We start from the raw sequence: 15,654 nt of genomic DNA, 5'->3' as shown, positions 1-15,654 counted from the left end.
ACTAAGTGACCCCCATCCTTCATCCTGCCAGTATGTGAAGGATGTGTTGCAGTGCCAGCACTCCCCTTGCCACTAATGCTTGTCATTCACTCTTCTGATAGGCCCAAACCAAAACTATTCCCACTCCTGAAAGGGAAGGTTAAAATATTTATTTCAGCACATAATGGCCTCCCTGATTTAGCGGAGTATCATTTTTCCTGTTGCCTCTGTCGTTTGCAGGTCACTAGAAGGACTGAAAACATTCAGTTACTTGGAAGAGCTGATCTTGGACAACAATCTACTCGGAAATGACCTTCTGTTACCCAAGTTACCCCACCTCCATACCTTAACGCTCAACAAGAATCAAATATCCTTTCAAAGAAGTACCTGCAAAATGTCAAATGGGTTTTATGTGTCAGCCAAATTAAAGCATGTGAAATATAGTTCATGTGCAGACAAAGCATTCTCTCGTTTGGCACCTGGAATACTTCATAGTAATTTATTATAGGTCATTCATAAATGAAATGCACCATTATATCTTCCTGTTGCTCCATTTTAGTGAGAGATCTAAGTTATGGCTCTGAAGAAATCTAACAGATAAAATAGAGAAAGAAAATAATGTCAGTGCTACCAGTGTGCTGCTGTTCCTGTGTTTGCTTGGGGTTCTGTTGCAGGCTGACCTCTAGTGGAATAGCGGGTGCAGTGAAATGCTATTATGTTCTTTTACTTTAAATAGCTCTTAAAACGTTAAATAAAATAATAATAACCCCACAAACATCAAGAAATGTATATCTTTCTCTATTTTAATGAAGGTGGTAATATACACGATTTGGTAGCTGCTGTGCAAGCGCAGCTGTAAAAGTAAGTCACTGTATTCTTGGTGTTCCAACTTTGTATAAATTCATATAAAATGCTGTCCAAATCAAGGTCTTGATACATCAAAGCATTTAGATGGGTGGCTAAGGCCATTCATAAACAGTCACTTCTTCCTGTGCCCAAAGTTAGTGCCTGTTCATGTTTATTCAGAATAAATCTTTCAGTATTTGCCTAAGTACTCAGCTGAGTCAGAGCCCCTAGTCTGCAGGTTTATAGATAATGGTCTCTAAAAACTAATTATCTACAAGGGCTGGGCATGGAATTGATTATTAAATAATTTCCCATACTTTGACCCTTCTGGAGATTTGTGTAGTACATAGATTTACGAAAGTGAAGGGAGATCAAATTGTTGCCAAAAGGCCAGCTGAGGCCTGCAGAGTCTTACAGCACAGACCATGAAAGCCTTTTCCTTGTAATTGCAGTGTAAGGACCAGGCTGCTCAACTGCAGGCTTTTATTACGGACAATGTAAACAGAGAGCAATTTACCTCCTACTACAGCAGAATCCTCCTACTGAGGAGAATAAAAATAACTGCAGATTCTGTGATTTCTGCACTTATTTTTTGACTCTATAAATAAATAGAATAGAAATCAGCAGAGTAACTTTTATTCTTGGCGCCCTGGAAATTTGCCAAGAGTGTGTCTTAAGCGGTAACGATCATTACTGTACTAGGTATTTGGCTGGATTTCTGGTTAATGCCAGGATTCTGTGGGTTGGATTCGAGTAACTGCTTTTATTGTTTATTTTATTGTTTTCTGCCATGGTAAAATCTGAACTGATAAAGAATGCGGAGGAACATTTTTTGCTAATGCTGTGTGTGGTGGTATGTCTGGTGGATCATATCTCTTCCTACAAAGCATGAAACAGAAATTTGGCCATAAGAACATGTGAGTATATTTGTTGTTTGAGTGGATGTCAAGGACGAGCTTTGCATTTGCCAAAAGGCAGGCAGGTGTATTCAATAAGAACTCCGTGAACAAAATCAGAGGGAAAAAATTATCCTGTCAGTAGTATTCTTTAAAGAGTTCCTGCTGGTATCACAGACATACTTAAAATACTGTTGTCAAGTGAGTAAGCTCTCAAAGGCAATGATAACTTGATAAGAAGGATTTGATCTATTCTAGGATTTTATTTTTTTTCTTATTCAATCTTGAAACTATGAAGTTAGAACTTTGAGGCTATTGAGCTATCCAGGTTCTAGAAATAATGTATGCATTTTGTAGTGTGCTGACAATAATTTAATAGAGGAGTTAGAAATGCTTGTAAAACACCTAATGTATACAAACTGCCCAGAGAAGAAAAAATAACCATTGTCCATCATTAATATTTTGAGCCCTAGGGAGTAGTGATCTCTTGTAGGAAAGATACAGCAGTCTTCAGAAGCATGGAGACCTTCCAGATTCCTCTTTTCAGTGTGTATACCTGTTTGAAAAAGATCTCTTTTGAACTTGAACCACTTCTGTTAATGAATGCTTTCTCTAGAGAATTCTTTGAAAAATGTTAAAAAAAAAATGTACATTCAATAGAATAATGAAATACATCATAGGAAAGATTGTTTAGTATATGACAGTTTCACTACAGGAAGGACACAAGGGAGCATAGAATACTTATCTGAAACAAAACTTCAGCTGGTGGAATATTACCATGTATACATAAGTGTCTACATTATATATACATATGGACAGAGAGATATGAAAACAAACAAAAAGGCAAACTGACCCCTGCAAAAACTGGAATAAAATGTAAACTTTAAAACTTATATGAGTATCTCTTATTAGTATGGTGCTCTTTGCTATTTCTCATTTTATTTTGGCTTAATTTTGATCCAGATCCTGCTTTGATAGCTTTGATATATGGTTCACTTATTGTGTGGCATTGTATGCATAAATAACATTTGGTCCCTCCTGACATAATGTCTGGATACACTCTGCAAATGTGAAAGCTTATCTTTAAATCAAGTAAATACTTGGAATAATTGTCTGATATTTTTTTCTTCAAATACTCATTTGAGTATTTCAGTTACAGTTAGGCCACTACCATTTTTCTGCTAGAAGTGGAAGAAGCAAATTTAAATATTACTATTTTAAATACAGTTTCCTAGTGTTATACCTCAGCTTTTCTGTGATGTGTAACCTGTTAACAGTATTTTAAAATGCATCACCTTAGTTCCTCTGTCAGACACAGTGGGTGGCAGAAAGCAGTACAGACATGCTAGAAGGAAGGGATATTATCCAGAGGGACCTTGACAGGCTTGAGAGGTGGACCAGTGCAAACCTCATGAAGTTCCAAAAGGCCAAGTGCAAGGTCCTGCACCTGGGTCAGGGCAATCCCAAGCACAATTAGAGGCTGGGCAGAGTCTGGATTGAGAGCAGTCCTGCCAAGAAAGTTTTGGAGGTGTTGGTAGACAAGAAGCTTGACATAAGTTGGCAGTGTGTGCTTGCAGCCCAGAAACCAACCATATGCTGGGCTGCATCAAAAGGACCGTGACCAGCAGGTCGAGGGAGGTGATTCTCCCCCTGTAGTCCTTTCTTGTGGGACCCCACCTGCAGTTCTACATCCAGCTCTGGGGCCCCCAACACAAGAGGGACATGGAACTGTTGGAACAAGTCCAGAGGAGGGCCACAAAGGTGCTCAGAGGACTGGAGCACCTCTCCTATGAAGACAGGCTGAGGGAGACGGGGTTGTTCAGCCTTCAGAAGAGAAGGCTGCGTGGAGACCTTATAGCAGCCTTCCAGTACCTAAAGGGGGCCTAAAATATAGGGAGAGGGACTTTTTATAAGAGCATGTAGTGACAGGACAAGGGGGATTGGCTTTAAGCTGACAGATGTTAGATTTAGATTAGATATTAGGAAGAAGTTATTTACTGTGAGGGTGGTGACACACTGGAACAGGTTGCCCAGAGAAGTTGGGGGTGCCCCATCCCTGGCATTGTTCAAGGCCAGGTTGGGTGGGGCTTGGAGCAACCTGGTCTAGTGGAAGGTGTCCCTGCCTATGGCAGGGGGGTTGGGACTACTTGGTGTTTAAAGTCCCTTACAACCCAAACCATTCTATGATTCTGTGATAAGATGGATGGTAGATAGGAAGCTGGTTCTGGAAGAGCACTCATCACTACACTCACTTATGCTTGTAGTGGTAAGCCTCATTTCTCATTTTCATTGTGTTGACTAGATACTAAGAATCAGTCACAGAACTTCTAAATAGATTTATTCCTCTGTGTGTGTTACATCAGTGTGAAGTTTCATGACTTTTCACTGTGACTGTCATGGCTGATGTTACAGTTGGACTATACAGTATAGGCATTTCAATTTCCTTTACACTTCAGTCTTTTTAGTGTTTGGTAAAACTACTCAAAAGGGTAGCAGTTATAATTTGTCAAATATATATACATGTATGCTGAAAATTAGATGGTGTTCACTGCCTCACTGCAAAGTAGACAAGTCTGATAATGAATAAGATCTGTGATTCTCTGAAGTAAAAGCCCTATTACTTTACTCAGTCCAGTGAGCTGGTCATCCATTAAACATACATTCTATATACTTCTGAAGAACTGATATCAAAATTAGTTTACAATAAAAGTGTTGAATGTAGATGTAGAATTTGGGTATTGAATCTAGGTCTAGGTTTTGAATAGTTTAGAAGAAACCCAAAATTAGTTAGAGCTGGGCAGAATGCCCTTAGTGGTATATATGTTACTTAAGGCAAGATAAGTTATCAGTATGGTTCAGATCTAAGGATTATATGTTCTTGAGCCTTTGAAAACGGCGTGGACAGAGTACCTTAACTGAAGAATGTACCAATAAGTATTTGTGGTGTAATCTGTCTTCACAAAGGTCTCGTCATAATGCCTAACATTTACAGCTTTATTTAACCCCCAAACTGTAGACTGTAACTTATTTTGCCTTTTTGCTTGTTCCTATATTGTCCTGAAGTGCTTGAAGACCTAGAAGTCCCAGTCTGACCAGAATCTCATTAGGCTAAGTGCTGAAGACTTGATGTTTAGATTGAACGAGTAAGTTCAAGACATAAATTGTCTCCCATTATGTGCAGTTCCCTATTCCACTAAACAAAGATGTAAGCTGAAGTGGTCAGCTGTTATACACACGCGCGTGCACACACACACACACAGAGTAGTCTTTTTGTATATATGTCTGAGCTCTCCATTCTGTAGTTGTGGATTTGACTAAATCTGAGTGTGGCTTGTTGGACAACTGCAAGACCTGATGAGCTGAAAAATCTTTCTTCTAGAATAAAATGTACCTGAAGTAAAAATTAAGTAATGTAAATGTCTAACGCCAAATGCCAAACATTTGTGGAAGAGGGAGGTAATTTTCAGTCCAGGTGATTCCTTATCCTGTTCTACAGCAGTGCTCAGACTGATTGAACTCCATATGTCAGAACTTTGAAAAAAGTTTTGAGTAGCTGCTTTATTCTTGGTCATTTCTGTGCTGCTTTGGGAACCTTAAGCAATATTTGGACAGAATAGTGTTAAAAAAAGGTAAAAATCCAAACAAAAACAAACCTTGAAAAAAAGGGACATATGATTTCAAGGTGGAAGTCTCTAGTCAACCAGAAATATAATTTGATTACAGGAACAAAAATATATCTCCTTTTTCTTACATTTGTGTACCTAACAGTGTTGAAACCTGGTGTTCAAACCTGCAGCTTTGGAACCAAGGGCTTTCTGAAATGCTCGTAAATGTACTGGCAGCTCTGGCTTTACACAGAAAACTAATGCTGCTCCAGTAGGCAGAATGGGATTTTTTTCCCCGAGTATTCAGTATGCGGGAATCTCTCCATGAGATATATGGACTTAGTTAATTGCAACCTGTGCTGGACCTTCTTTTTCTTGAGTAAAATGGTTTTAAAATCAGTGAACAAGTCCTTATCTCAAGGCCTTATCTCCCGACTAGAAAGGTTTCATGCCAGAACATGGCATACAAATGACTGTGCGTGACATCCTATTGCCCATAGAGAAGGGGAAAATGTATACTTGCATATTGCAAGCTATTTCTGTGGGTATCCAACCTTGAAGACCTAGCACATTCTAATGGAAAAGCGTTCAGGTGGCAAAGATCTTTTCACACTGCATTCGAAGGAGAATTGGTAACTTCTGCTTCAAGGCCATTTTGCCTGTGGAATAGCTTGTGATTGCTACATCGTGTTTGTGATAAATTTAATTGAAGCAAATGTTTCAAATGGGAATAAATATAGATACCTTGTTCATTTATGACTCTGGTAGAAGTGTTATCCAACTGTTTTAATGTTAGGTTGATTGAAGCACTTGCATGACAGATGACTTTTGAATGACAGTTTGCGGTCTTTCTATGCAGTGATCTGTAATTCTGTGTGATATTTCTGATATTCTCTTTATATTCAAAAATATTTTGAATGTGAAATTGATTGCTCTTTACTTTGTCAATTTGCTTCCAAGAACTTCCAAAAGCAGTAATCATAGAAGGTCATTAACAAAAAAAAGCTGTCCTGTGACTCTTTTGGGGAAGTGGGATGGCTAAAAATTTGAAAAGACTATGTAGAACTTTTTGAAAGAAAATGGTGGAGCAACTTGGAAAGCACTGAGAGAGAACAAGAGTGGTTACTTTTCTCCCAAAGTTAATGCATTTGAGTGCGTGACTAGTAAAAATTGCTGGCAGAGAAAAAGGTTATGAAAGAAATTCCGGATTCTCTTGCATACTTCATACTATATGAAAAAAAAAAAATAGAGTGGTGAGATACTAAATACGTATAGATTTATTGGGACAGTTACAGGTTAGCATAGTCTTTCTGTAGAGTTACATAAAATAATTTCATTTGAAAACTGTTACCAAAGGTTATGTTTCTGCATAGGTTTGACCAGCAGTTGTCCCTGAACAGCAGCCAGGCATATGGTTATGCCAAGAATACCAATAAGAGAGGAAGCTATATGGTGTTTTGGCGTGACCAGCATTAGTCTTCAGTACTTAAAGCAGCTGAACCCTTATATTAATCTATATAAAGGATTCATGCAGCATCTATACCCTGGATATATGCTGGAGGGACTATTGAAAGGACACAGTTAAAGAGTCTCTTGAGAATACAAAGATCAGGAATAGTGGAACATGTAAGACATCATCCAATATTTTCTGTGTACATTCTGTGTGTATTTCCTAATGTACACAGCCTCTTAAAAGTATAACAGAATGGTCATTTTGTTATACTAGCTGTCACAAGACACAGGTCAACATCAAAATGTCTGTCGCTGCTTGTGAGGTTCTCCTAAAATTTACTAAGCAAAGTAACATTATACTATCCACTTAGAGTTTACACCTTTGACATTGTTCAAATGTAATATTCTCTAGGGACAATGTAACTTTTAAATCACAGCAATCCTTGGTTAGTAGTAGTCTGGAATACTGTGGAACTAATCCTTGAAGGGTTTGTAATGAGTGACAGTCCTGCTAGCACTAGAATTTTAATGCAGGCTGCAGGATTTTCTACAAAACAAACAAACAAAAATATGATCTTGCATAGACAGTTAATTCTTAGCCAGAGAAAGGAGATACATAATTTGCTTTGGATTTTGCTTATTCTTTTTGTATTCTGGAGAACCTCAGAAGCTATGGTATTGGGTACCAGACGATGAGTGAAAATAGACAAGACAGAACGTTCTTATTTGGAGGATATTTTTGTTTACATAAAACTATATTGCACTGCAGCTTAACTGGATCTACCATAGTACTATATTTTCTAAATAATTATATTGCTAATATCTTAATGTTGCTGGTAGTGTTTGTTTTTCTGAACAGAAAATATGGTGACATGGTTGTGCATATGTGTTGCATATGTATGCTGTGAACAGTCTACTGTAAATATGCATGTGCAGTATATGTAACATAATGCTGAGGCATAAAAAAGTTAATCTGAGTGTTTCCCAAATTTGAAACTAGGAATAGTGCAGGAAATCAATATAGTCTTTTGATGAGATAGAATTTTAAAGTATGTCTAGTATATTTCTGTGAACTATTTGTGGAGGCCAGGTTGTGTTTTTGAAGGGGGCCATTGTTCTGTATAATTGCTGAGAAGGAATGATTTAGCTAAAGAGCTAAAGAGTTTAAAATTTTTGTTACAATTTTTTATTTTAGTCAATACCTGTTAAAGAGGCATCAATAGATTGGTAGTGATGACACTGTTGAATTAAGAGGTGGAATCACTACACTAAGGTACTTTAATTGTCATCACAGTGACACATTCAACCATTTTTCAAACAATAGGCCTTAGTGTAGTATTTGCATCACTGTTACCTATACACCTGGTGAAATGGTGACTTTAGAAAGATCAGTTCAAGGCTGTTGTCAAAGAGATTTAATAAATAAAATTTAACTAGCATTGTCCATGCATTTAATTGTGGTTTTCTTTTTTGGAGGAAATGGAACTGAAATTGATCTTAGAAATGGCACAGCACGATTTTGCAACTCTGGGTCTGATTGCACCAATATAACACTCCTTAGGCTGCCACAATAAACCATAAAAAGGAAGCTGGCAGGAAAGTTTCGGACTTGCTTATGATTTTCTCCCTCTGTATTTTTCTAGCACTGTATTAAAAAGCCTTTATACTTTTGGTGGCATCATATAGTTACAGGATTGTGATTAAAATAAGTATATGACATGCTAATTAACGGTACACCAGAGTTGCATCATGACTTATGACTCATCTTTGAGAAACAATCATGAGAATTTGAATGGGATATAATTTATTTTTTCCTACGTGCTTTGTAGAGAATAGCTGTGATGGCAGATAGATGGGGTTTCTTGGAAAAATAATCTGTACCTTCCTTTTTTTTTTTTTTTTTTTTTTTTTTTTTTTGTTAAGAGGAATTATTAAAAATAGTTTACATCATAGAATCATAGAGTAGTTTGGGTTGGTAGTTCTAGCACCTGCCATGGGTAGGGATACCTCCTACTAGAGCAGGTTGCTCAAAGCCACATCTAGCCTGGCCGTGAACACTGCCAGGGATGGGGCATCCACAGCTTCTCTGGGCAACCTGTTCCAGTGTCTCACTAACTTCACAGTAAAGAACTGCTTCCTAATATCTAATCTAAATCTGCTGTCTGTCAGCTTAAAGCCATTCCCCTTTGTCCTGTTACTTCATGCACTTGTAAAAACTCCCTCTCTAGATTTGTTGTAGGCCTCCAGAACAGGATTTTTAACTATTTTATTTATGATACAACTGCTGATTCTGTCACAAAAAAGTTGACTATGATAAGCCTCAGGTTGGTTTGCTCTCAGGTGTTGCTGGTGCTCTAGTATTTTGTGGCTGTCCAAGCCTGCAAAACTTCAACTTTTCTGTGAATTACTTCTACATTTGAGGTGATTATATCAGATTCTTGGGGTTTGTCCTGTGCACCTATTTCTGTTGCAGCTGAAACGGAAATAATCCTAGGCTGCTAAATATTTATTTAATTTGAGGGATATGAGTAAATGATGAAAAGGCCTGGAGTGTCTCACAGTGAACTACATGGTAAGAAGTCTGTGTGAGATTCCTAGTCATCCCTGTCATAAAATTTTTAGGGATGTGTTTCTGCATCTAAAATCAGTTTAGATATGAGATATTAGAATCTAGACACTAATTGCCAGATTTGAGGAGATTTAGATTTTTGAGATTCAGTTTACCAAATACTGTTATCTACCCAAAGCTCTTAGTGAATTTGTTGTCTCCCTTTTGCCTGCATTCTGTAGGACTTTGATGCATAGTCTCACACTTTTTTGCAAATCTAAGCTGACACTGCTCTTCATCATTATGTATCTTAATACATTTTGATATTCGCCCTCAAGTCTGCATGATCAGATGGGAGTTAGAATGCTTGTCAGCAAATTGTTGAAGAGGAAAGCTTCTGCCCCTGAAAAAGCTCTACTGAATTGCCAGATATTCTGCATATTTACTCCATAGAAGAGGCAAAAAGTTTGGGTGGTAGTTTGTTGTGTTTTTTGGTTAGTTGGTTTGGTTTTTGTTTGTTTGGTTTTGGGTTTTTTATCCTTTTGAGAGGTAATGGCCAGATGCAATCTAAGCCTTTCAATAGCTAACCCTGTGTGAGATTGCTGTTACAGAAATTGTCTTTTGTAATAATACGCTATTTCTCTCAGGGAATCTTTTTGTAACTTAAGCTGTCCTGCAAGAAATTAAGTGTTTCTCCTGTCTGAGGGAGGGTGCCAGATTCAAGCACGTATGTAACAGTCTTGGGAAACTTTTAAAAAGCCTTTCACTTGAACATATGCGGAAAAACAGCTTGTGACCTTCCCATCACAGTCACATATGTCCTGAAAGAGCCATAAAAAAGTTTATGCATAAGCTTGAGGTCCAGATATCAGAAGATGAGAATTAGCACCAGACTTTAATTAGGAATTCATCCTGGCTACCAAAAATCATTTGTATTTGATGATGCTTCAAAAAGACAATTTTTCTTAGGTTTTGGTTGATTACTTGCTGGCATATAACTTTCCATCATATGGCTTTGCCAAACTAAAAGTTAGCATTTTTACCTTTTTAGTTAATTCATAGAACTAATTCCAAGCTCTCGTTTTTCTCATTCACACAAAGTATTTGAGTATGATTCCTTATGTCTTATAGGACAGAACATTAAGCGTAGATACTCTTATTTTTACCTATTAATATTAGTAATTATCAGCATTAACCCCATGTCTGTTTGGAAATAAAATAAAACTTAAAGCTTGTAAAAGGAAGACTGCATTTTTAATAGTGAAGCTGCTCTTTCCATTCTGTATTGCTTCTGTTGCCCTTAAGATATTGGGGTGAAGAAATAAAACAAATTCCATCAGCTAAAAATAACAAAGATAACAGAATCACATAAATCAAGTATAAATAATAACAACACAAGTGAACTGAGGATTTAAAACAATAGTTGTGGTCTGTAACAGCAGGAGTGGATAAAACCACAGCAATTAAATGCCCTTTAATGGTTCAAAATAACATTACTATTGTCTAAGTCAGTCAGTTTTTAAACAATGAAAACTTCTTACATACATATGCATGACATCTTTTTTGAGAATCACACCATTTTCTTTGCATGTAAATTAAAGTAAATAAAAATGTATAGTTTGAGCCTTGGAGACTGTCGCACTATACTTTAACAAAATAATTTATTTGATCAATCAACAGTGTGCAAATGGCTGAATATTGTTATGCGTAAACCTAACCTGTGATTTCCAATATTGCAGTGATTAAAAGATAGTTTAACCATTATTTGCTTGTTGGTTTAATATAGTTTACAATATCAAAGGTATATTGTCATTACTTATATTCTGAGGAATATAGTTTAAAAACCTCATGAACACCAAAATATAATGCTATTTTAATGAAAAAAATTATGCTTTACATGACTTTAAAGCTTCATCTGTAAAATACTTGTAATACTGAAGCCTGTAAGTTGCACTTAGTGAACCATTAATTGACATATACTAATTGAGTAATTACAAATGTGTTACTGGGACATTCAAAACATTTATATGCTGGGAATGAATGTAGGTTGTTGTCGTTTGACTTTTTTTTCCCTTTTTTTTTTTTCTTAAACTCATTTTCCAGTGGACTGAATATATTAGTGATGAATGTGCTGTGAAACTAACTGTTTGTTTCCATGCTGGAAAAGTTTCATGGCTCCAGCAATTGCTAGCCATTTTACTGCACAGCATCCATCATTTTGTCAAAGTTTTAATGTTTTTTACTGAACCACCTAGGAAAGAAGGGGGGAGAAAAGAATGACAAAACAGCCAAATTCTTTCATTTCATGCCAAAAAAATGACTGAAGTTTATCCTTGTTTGCCATTGGAACAATTAATGTGACATTTTCACAAATGCCATACTAAACTTGATTGTCAGTTATTGAAATGTATGTTTATATCAGGAGTGGTGCAATTCTAAATGCTTTTTTTCATCAATGTCATTGAATCCTTAACCCACAACCTTTGAAACATAACCGAGTTAGAAAGCCTTTTGGACCATTTGGCTGAAGTGGTGCCCTCACTACAGTATCTCAGTTTGCTTGGAAACATGGCATGCCCAAATGAGCTGGTCTGCAGAGAGAAGGATGAAGATGACTACCAGAGGTACAGGTTAGTGTTTCCACTTGTAAATGTGGTAAGGTGTGTCACTTTTGTTTTGTTACTGGAAAAATACTGAATTGAAACCAAATCCGAGCCTCAAACCAGATCTGCACTCTGTTGTGAAAGCATTGTTTTATATTCTGCAATGAAACACCTGGGAATTTGAATAACATCATTTTGGTGAGATCACTCTCAGGAACCCCATTTCAAAAAATATTTCAGTGCTGTACAGCTCATGTTTGAGTTGAGCAAGTGTGCACAGGATTTCCTGAATGTAAGTGCTCATAGGTGCCTACTTACAAGCCCACATTTCTGTAAGGCGACACTTAACATACGTGAAGAATGACAGTCAATAAAAAAAACGATCACTGCACTCAGCCATTTGCATTGTCTTCTGCTAACATTGGATTATGGTACAAGTTTCTTCTCTAGGCACTATTAAAGGTACTATTATCTCTAAGGTACTGTTAAAGAACATAGAAGAAAGGACTCCTATGTTGTGCTGCTTTACTTAGAGTGGTTAGTGTTTAGATTAAAATACCCCCCCCCGAAACTATCACTATAGTGCCATTTTAATGAGCTAGATTACACAAAAAGTCATCTGGAAATTAATACGGAAGCCTGATAAAATACCATATGTCCAACTGATCCAACTGAAATGTTGCAAAAAATTACAAGGGTCATTTTTTAATAGATAAAATTACTTCCACCTTATCACTGTAAGTATAGGTCCAAAATGTACGGAATATCTGATGAAGTGACATAATTTTCCTATTTATAACTTTATAGGCAAGTGATTATTAAAAAAAACCCCAAAAACCGAAAAGCAGAAAAGTGGTTGGAATTCTTTTTCCTTGCTCACGTCTGATACAGAGTTTCAGTCTCTGTGTGCTGGTACTTTTCACGTCAGCTGAAAATGGCTGTCTGAGGCAAGTCAGAGCAAAGCAACACCAAACAGCACTGGTCACCATGCTGCAACTTTGCAGAGCCTGAGCTTACTTTTTATCAGCAGATCACCTGCAGTATTCAGAGTTATATAGTAAACCACTGATTTTATCTTCATGTAATCCAAACTCTGCTGTAGGAGTTATTATAACACAATGCAAAGTGACAAAGACTAAAAGCAGGTTTATTGGGAAATGGCATGAATTCTATGCACCAGTTTATTGCTCGGAAATGCTGTAGGATGAAACAGCAGCACAGCTGTCTTGGGTGTGGATATATTTTTTAATTTGTTCCAAATTTTTGAGCTGGATTTCTAGGTTATCTTTAACCTAAATACTTTCACCTTCTAATGATTCAACTTTTGAATCCAGTTTACCTGTGAAGTTTTGGTTTTCACCACTTAGAGCAGCCTAAATTCAATAAAATGTTTTCCCATTGCTTTCACACTTAAGTGAAAGGTATGCCTACTATCCAGTCTGCAAGAGTCTGAAAGCACAGTCTCTATGTAAATTTATGTGACATTTGCACTAGAGAATTGCTTAAAAAATGAATTATATTTCTGCAATTTACTGTTTTTCACTTTAAGTATGTTTTCTGACAATATGTCTCCTATTAATCATTTAAGCAAAAGTAGTACATTAAAGGAGCCGTTCAGAGGCAAGAACCCATGGTTCATTTAGTGCTGTCTGAAAAAATTCTTTATTGATTGACATCCTCTGTGGTTATGTGATGTAATATTTATAGTATGTCACACAGCCATACATCAAAACAAGAATGTCTGTTGTTTCATTTCAGTGCAAAAATGTTGATTTCAGGAAGGTCAAGGTAGTTTTAGGTCACATCATGGCAAACCACCGCGTCAGAGTGTGAAGTGATTGTATTCTTGCATCTGTTTGAAACTGCAACTTTGTTTCCATTTTCTTTCCCCTCAATCTTTCAATCCCTCTTTTTTTTTTTTTTTTTTTTTTTTTTTTTTTTGGACTGGGTTAATTAAAACTCTTTAAAGAAAGAAGAATGGTCTTGTAATTAGTCTAATGATTTGTGGCTCTGCTGTAATAATGAAATCTTTCTGATCCTTTTCTCTATTTGTTACACTATATGAAATGTGTTTTTAAGTCAACATTAGACTCAAAACCCCCAAAAATGTCTGTCTATCTGTCTCTTTATCTAGAGGGAAATGTATTCACCTACATGGTGGAACTGATTCTGCTAATTTTATTCTGAATAGCTAAATCAGAGTTTTGAATACGTTCTGAAGCGTCTAGGACAATTTTTAGTTCCTTCTCTCAAGTCTGCAGATATATCTCACCGATTTAACAGCAGTAAGCTCTCCTGAGTGAGAAATTATTTGTATTTTATCAAATGTATTGCTTTGAGTCTTAAAAGGAAACATCTGATACTGCCATTTTAATCCTTTTTTTTTATGGTTTGAAGTAACTTTTTTTTTCCTAAGATTTTTATTTTTTTGAGAAAAATTGTCACAAATAAAGCATCAAAAGATCACATTTCAGTGAACCCAAATTATATAAACATTTTGCTTTACCGTAAAATTTTATTCTGAATAGGAACTTCTAGTAAATTTTTGCAGTGACCATTGGAACCACAGGTTCATTTTTCATTGAGCTTTAATTTCATTCCTACTGAGTTCAATTAGAGTTCAGGCTATGTAATTCCTCAACCAGAAAGAGAAGGGTGCTAGAAAGCAAAGCTTTACTTAATCTTCTCATTCCAACAAACTGAAAAGATGTGTAAAACCCCAAAATCTCAACCTTGAAAAAGTGTGGAAAATCAAATTTTTAACAAACCAAGCTCCAGTGATTTACTGTGATATTATCAACAGAGAGAAAAAATAATATTCCATATTTTAAAAAATAATCAGGTTTTCTTATAAGTACTTGGAAAAGATATGAAACTATGCTTTTTGTGAAGAACAGTCTGGTACCTCAGGTAATCCATTGTTAGACCTTTTCTGTCACTGTCAATGATAAAACTTTTCCTTAGTTTTTCATTATAAATAGATTTTATACAAAAATATTGTTGTGACTTTTTCTCAAAGTAGTTTTTTTTTCCTAAGAAACGTTGAGTGTGAATTTTTTTTTTTTTTTTTAAAGCTGCTTTTTTTCCATCCCTGTTACTTCCTTTCTGCCTTTCAACTGTGTAGAACAAATTGATGAAAACTTTTCTATGTTTGTTACTGGAATTTTTATTTGGACAGAAGAGAATGGAAAGTTCCTTTCTGTGGAATTTTTATAAGCAAACTTTGAATCATAGAATAGTTTGGGCTGGAAAGAACCTTAAGATCATCCAGTTCCAAGCCTCCTGCCATGGGCAGGGACTTCTCACACTAGACCATGTTGCCCAAGGCACTGTCCAACCTGGCCTTGAACTCTCCCAGTAATGGGCAACCTGTTCCAGTGCCTCACCACCCTCACACTAAAGAACTTCTTCCTTATGTCTAACCTGAACTTCTCATTCACCATTCGTTACAAGTATCCGTTTGGACATAGAGCCATTGACCTTAACTCTCTGTGTGCAGCCATCCAGCCAATTCTTTATCCACTGGGTGGTCCATCCATCAAATTTATATCTCTCCAGTTTAGAGACAAGGATGTTGTCCGGGACAGTGTCAAACTCTTTGCACTTGCCAGTGAAGGCTGAGGCAAAGAAGTCCTTGAGAATCTCAGCCCTCTCCAAATCAACAGTAACCTGTTCTCCCGTTGCCTTATGGAGAGGGCCCACATTATCCTTAGCCTGTCTTTTGT

General features: G+C 36.6%; 1 protein-coding gene across 1 annotated transcript in view; it reads left to right on the top strand.

Annotated features, from left to right (window-relative positions):
* LRMDA (leucine rich melanocyte differentiation associated) overlaps positions 1–15,654 on the top strand; it is a gene marked incomplete at both ends in the record, with an annotated part of 699,972 nt that overhangs the window by 380,186 nt on the left and 304,132 nt on the right. The window contains 2 exons of the mRNA XM_080620269.1: positions 220–362; positions 11,830–11,956. Coding sequence (XP_080476395.1) covers positions 220–362; positions 11,830–11,956 — 270 coding nt within the window. The remainder of the gene's footprint in view (positions 1–219; positions 363–11,829; positions 11,957–15,654) is intronic.

The sequence above is a fragment of the Psittacula echo genome (genome assembly GCF_963264785.1).
Source record: "Psittacula echo genome assembly, chromosome: 6".
Taxonomy (NCBI): Eukaryota; Metazoa; Chordata; class Aves; order Psittaciformes; family Psittacidae; genus Psittacula; species Psittacula echo.
The sequence above is the reverse complement of the archived record's forward strand: the minus strand, read 5'-3'. Positions and strand labels throughout refer to the sequence as shown.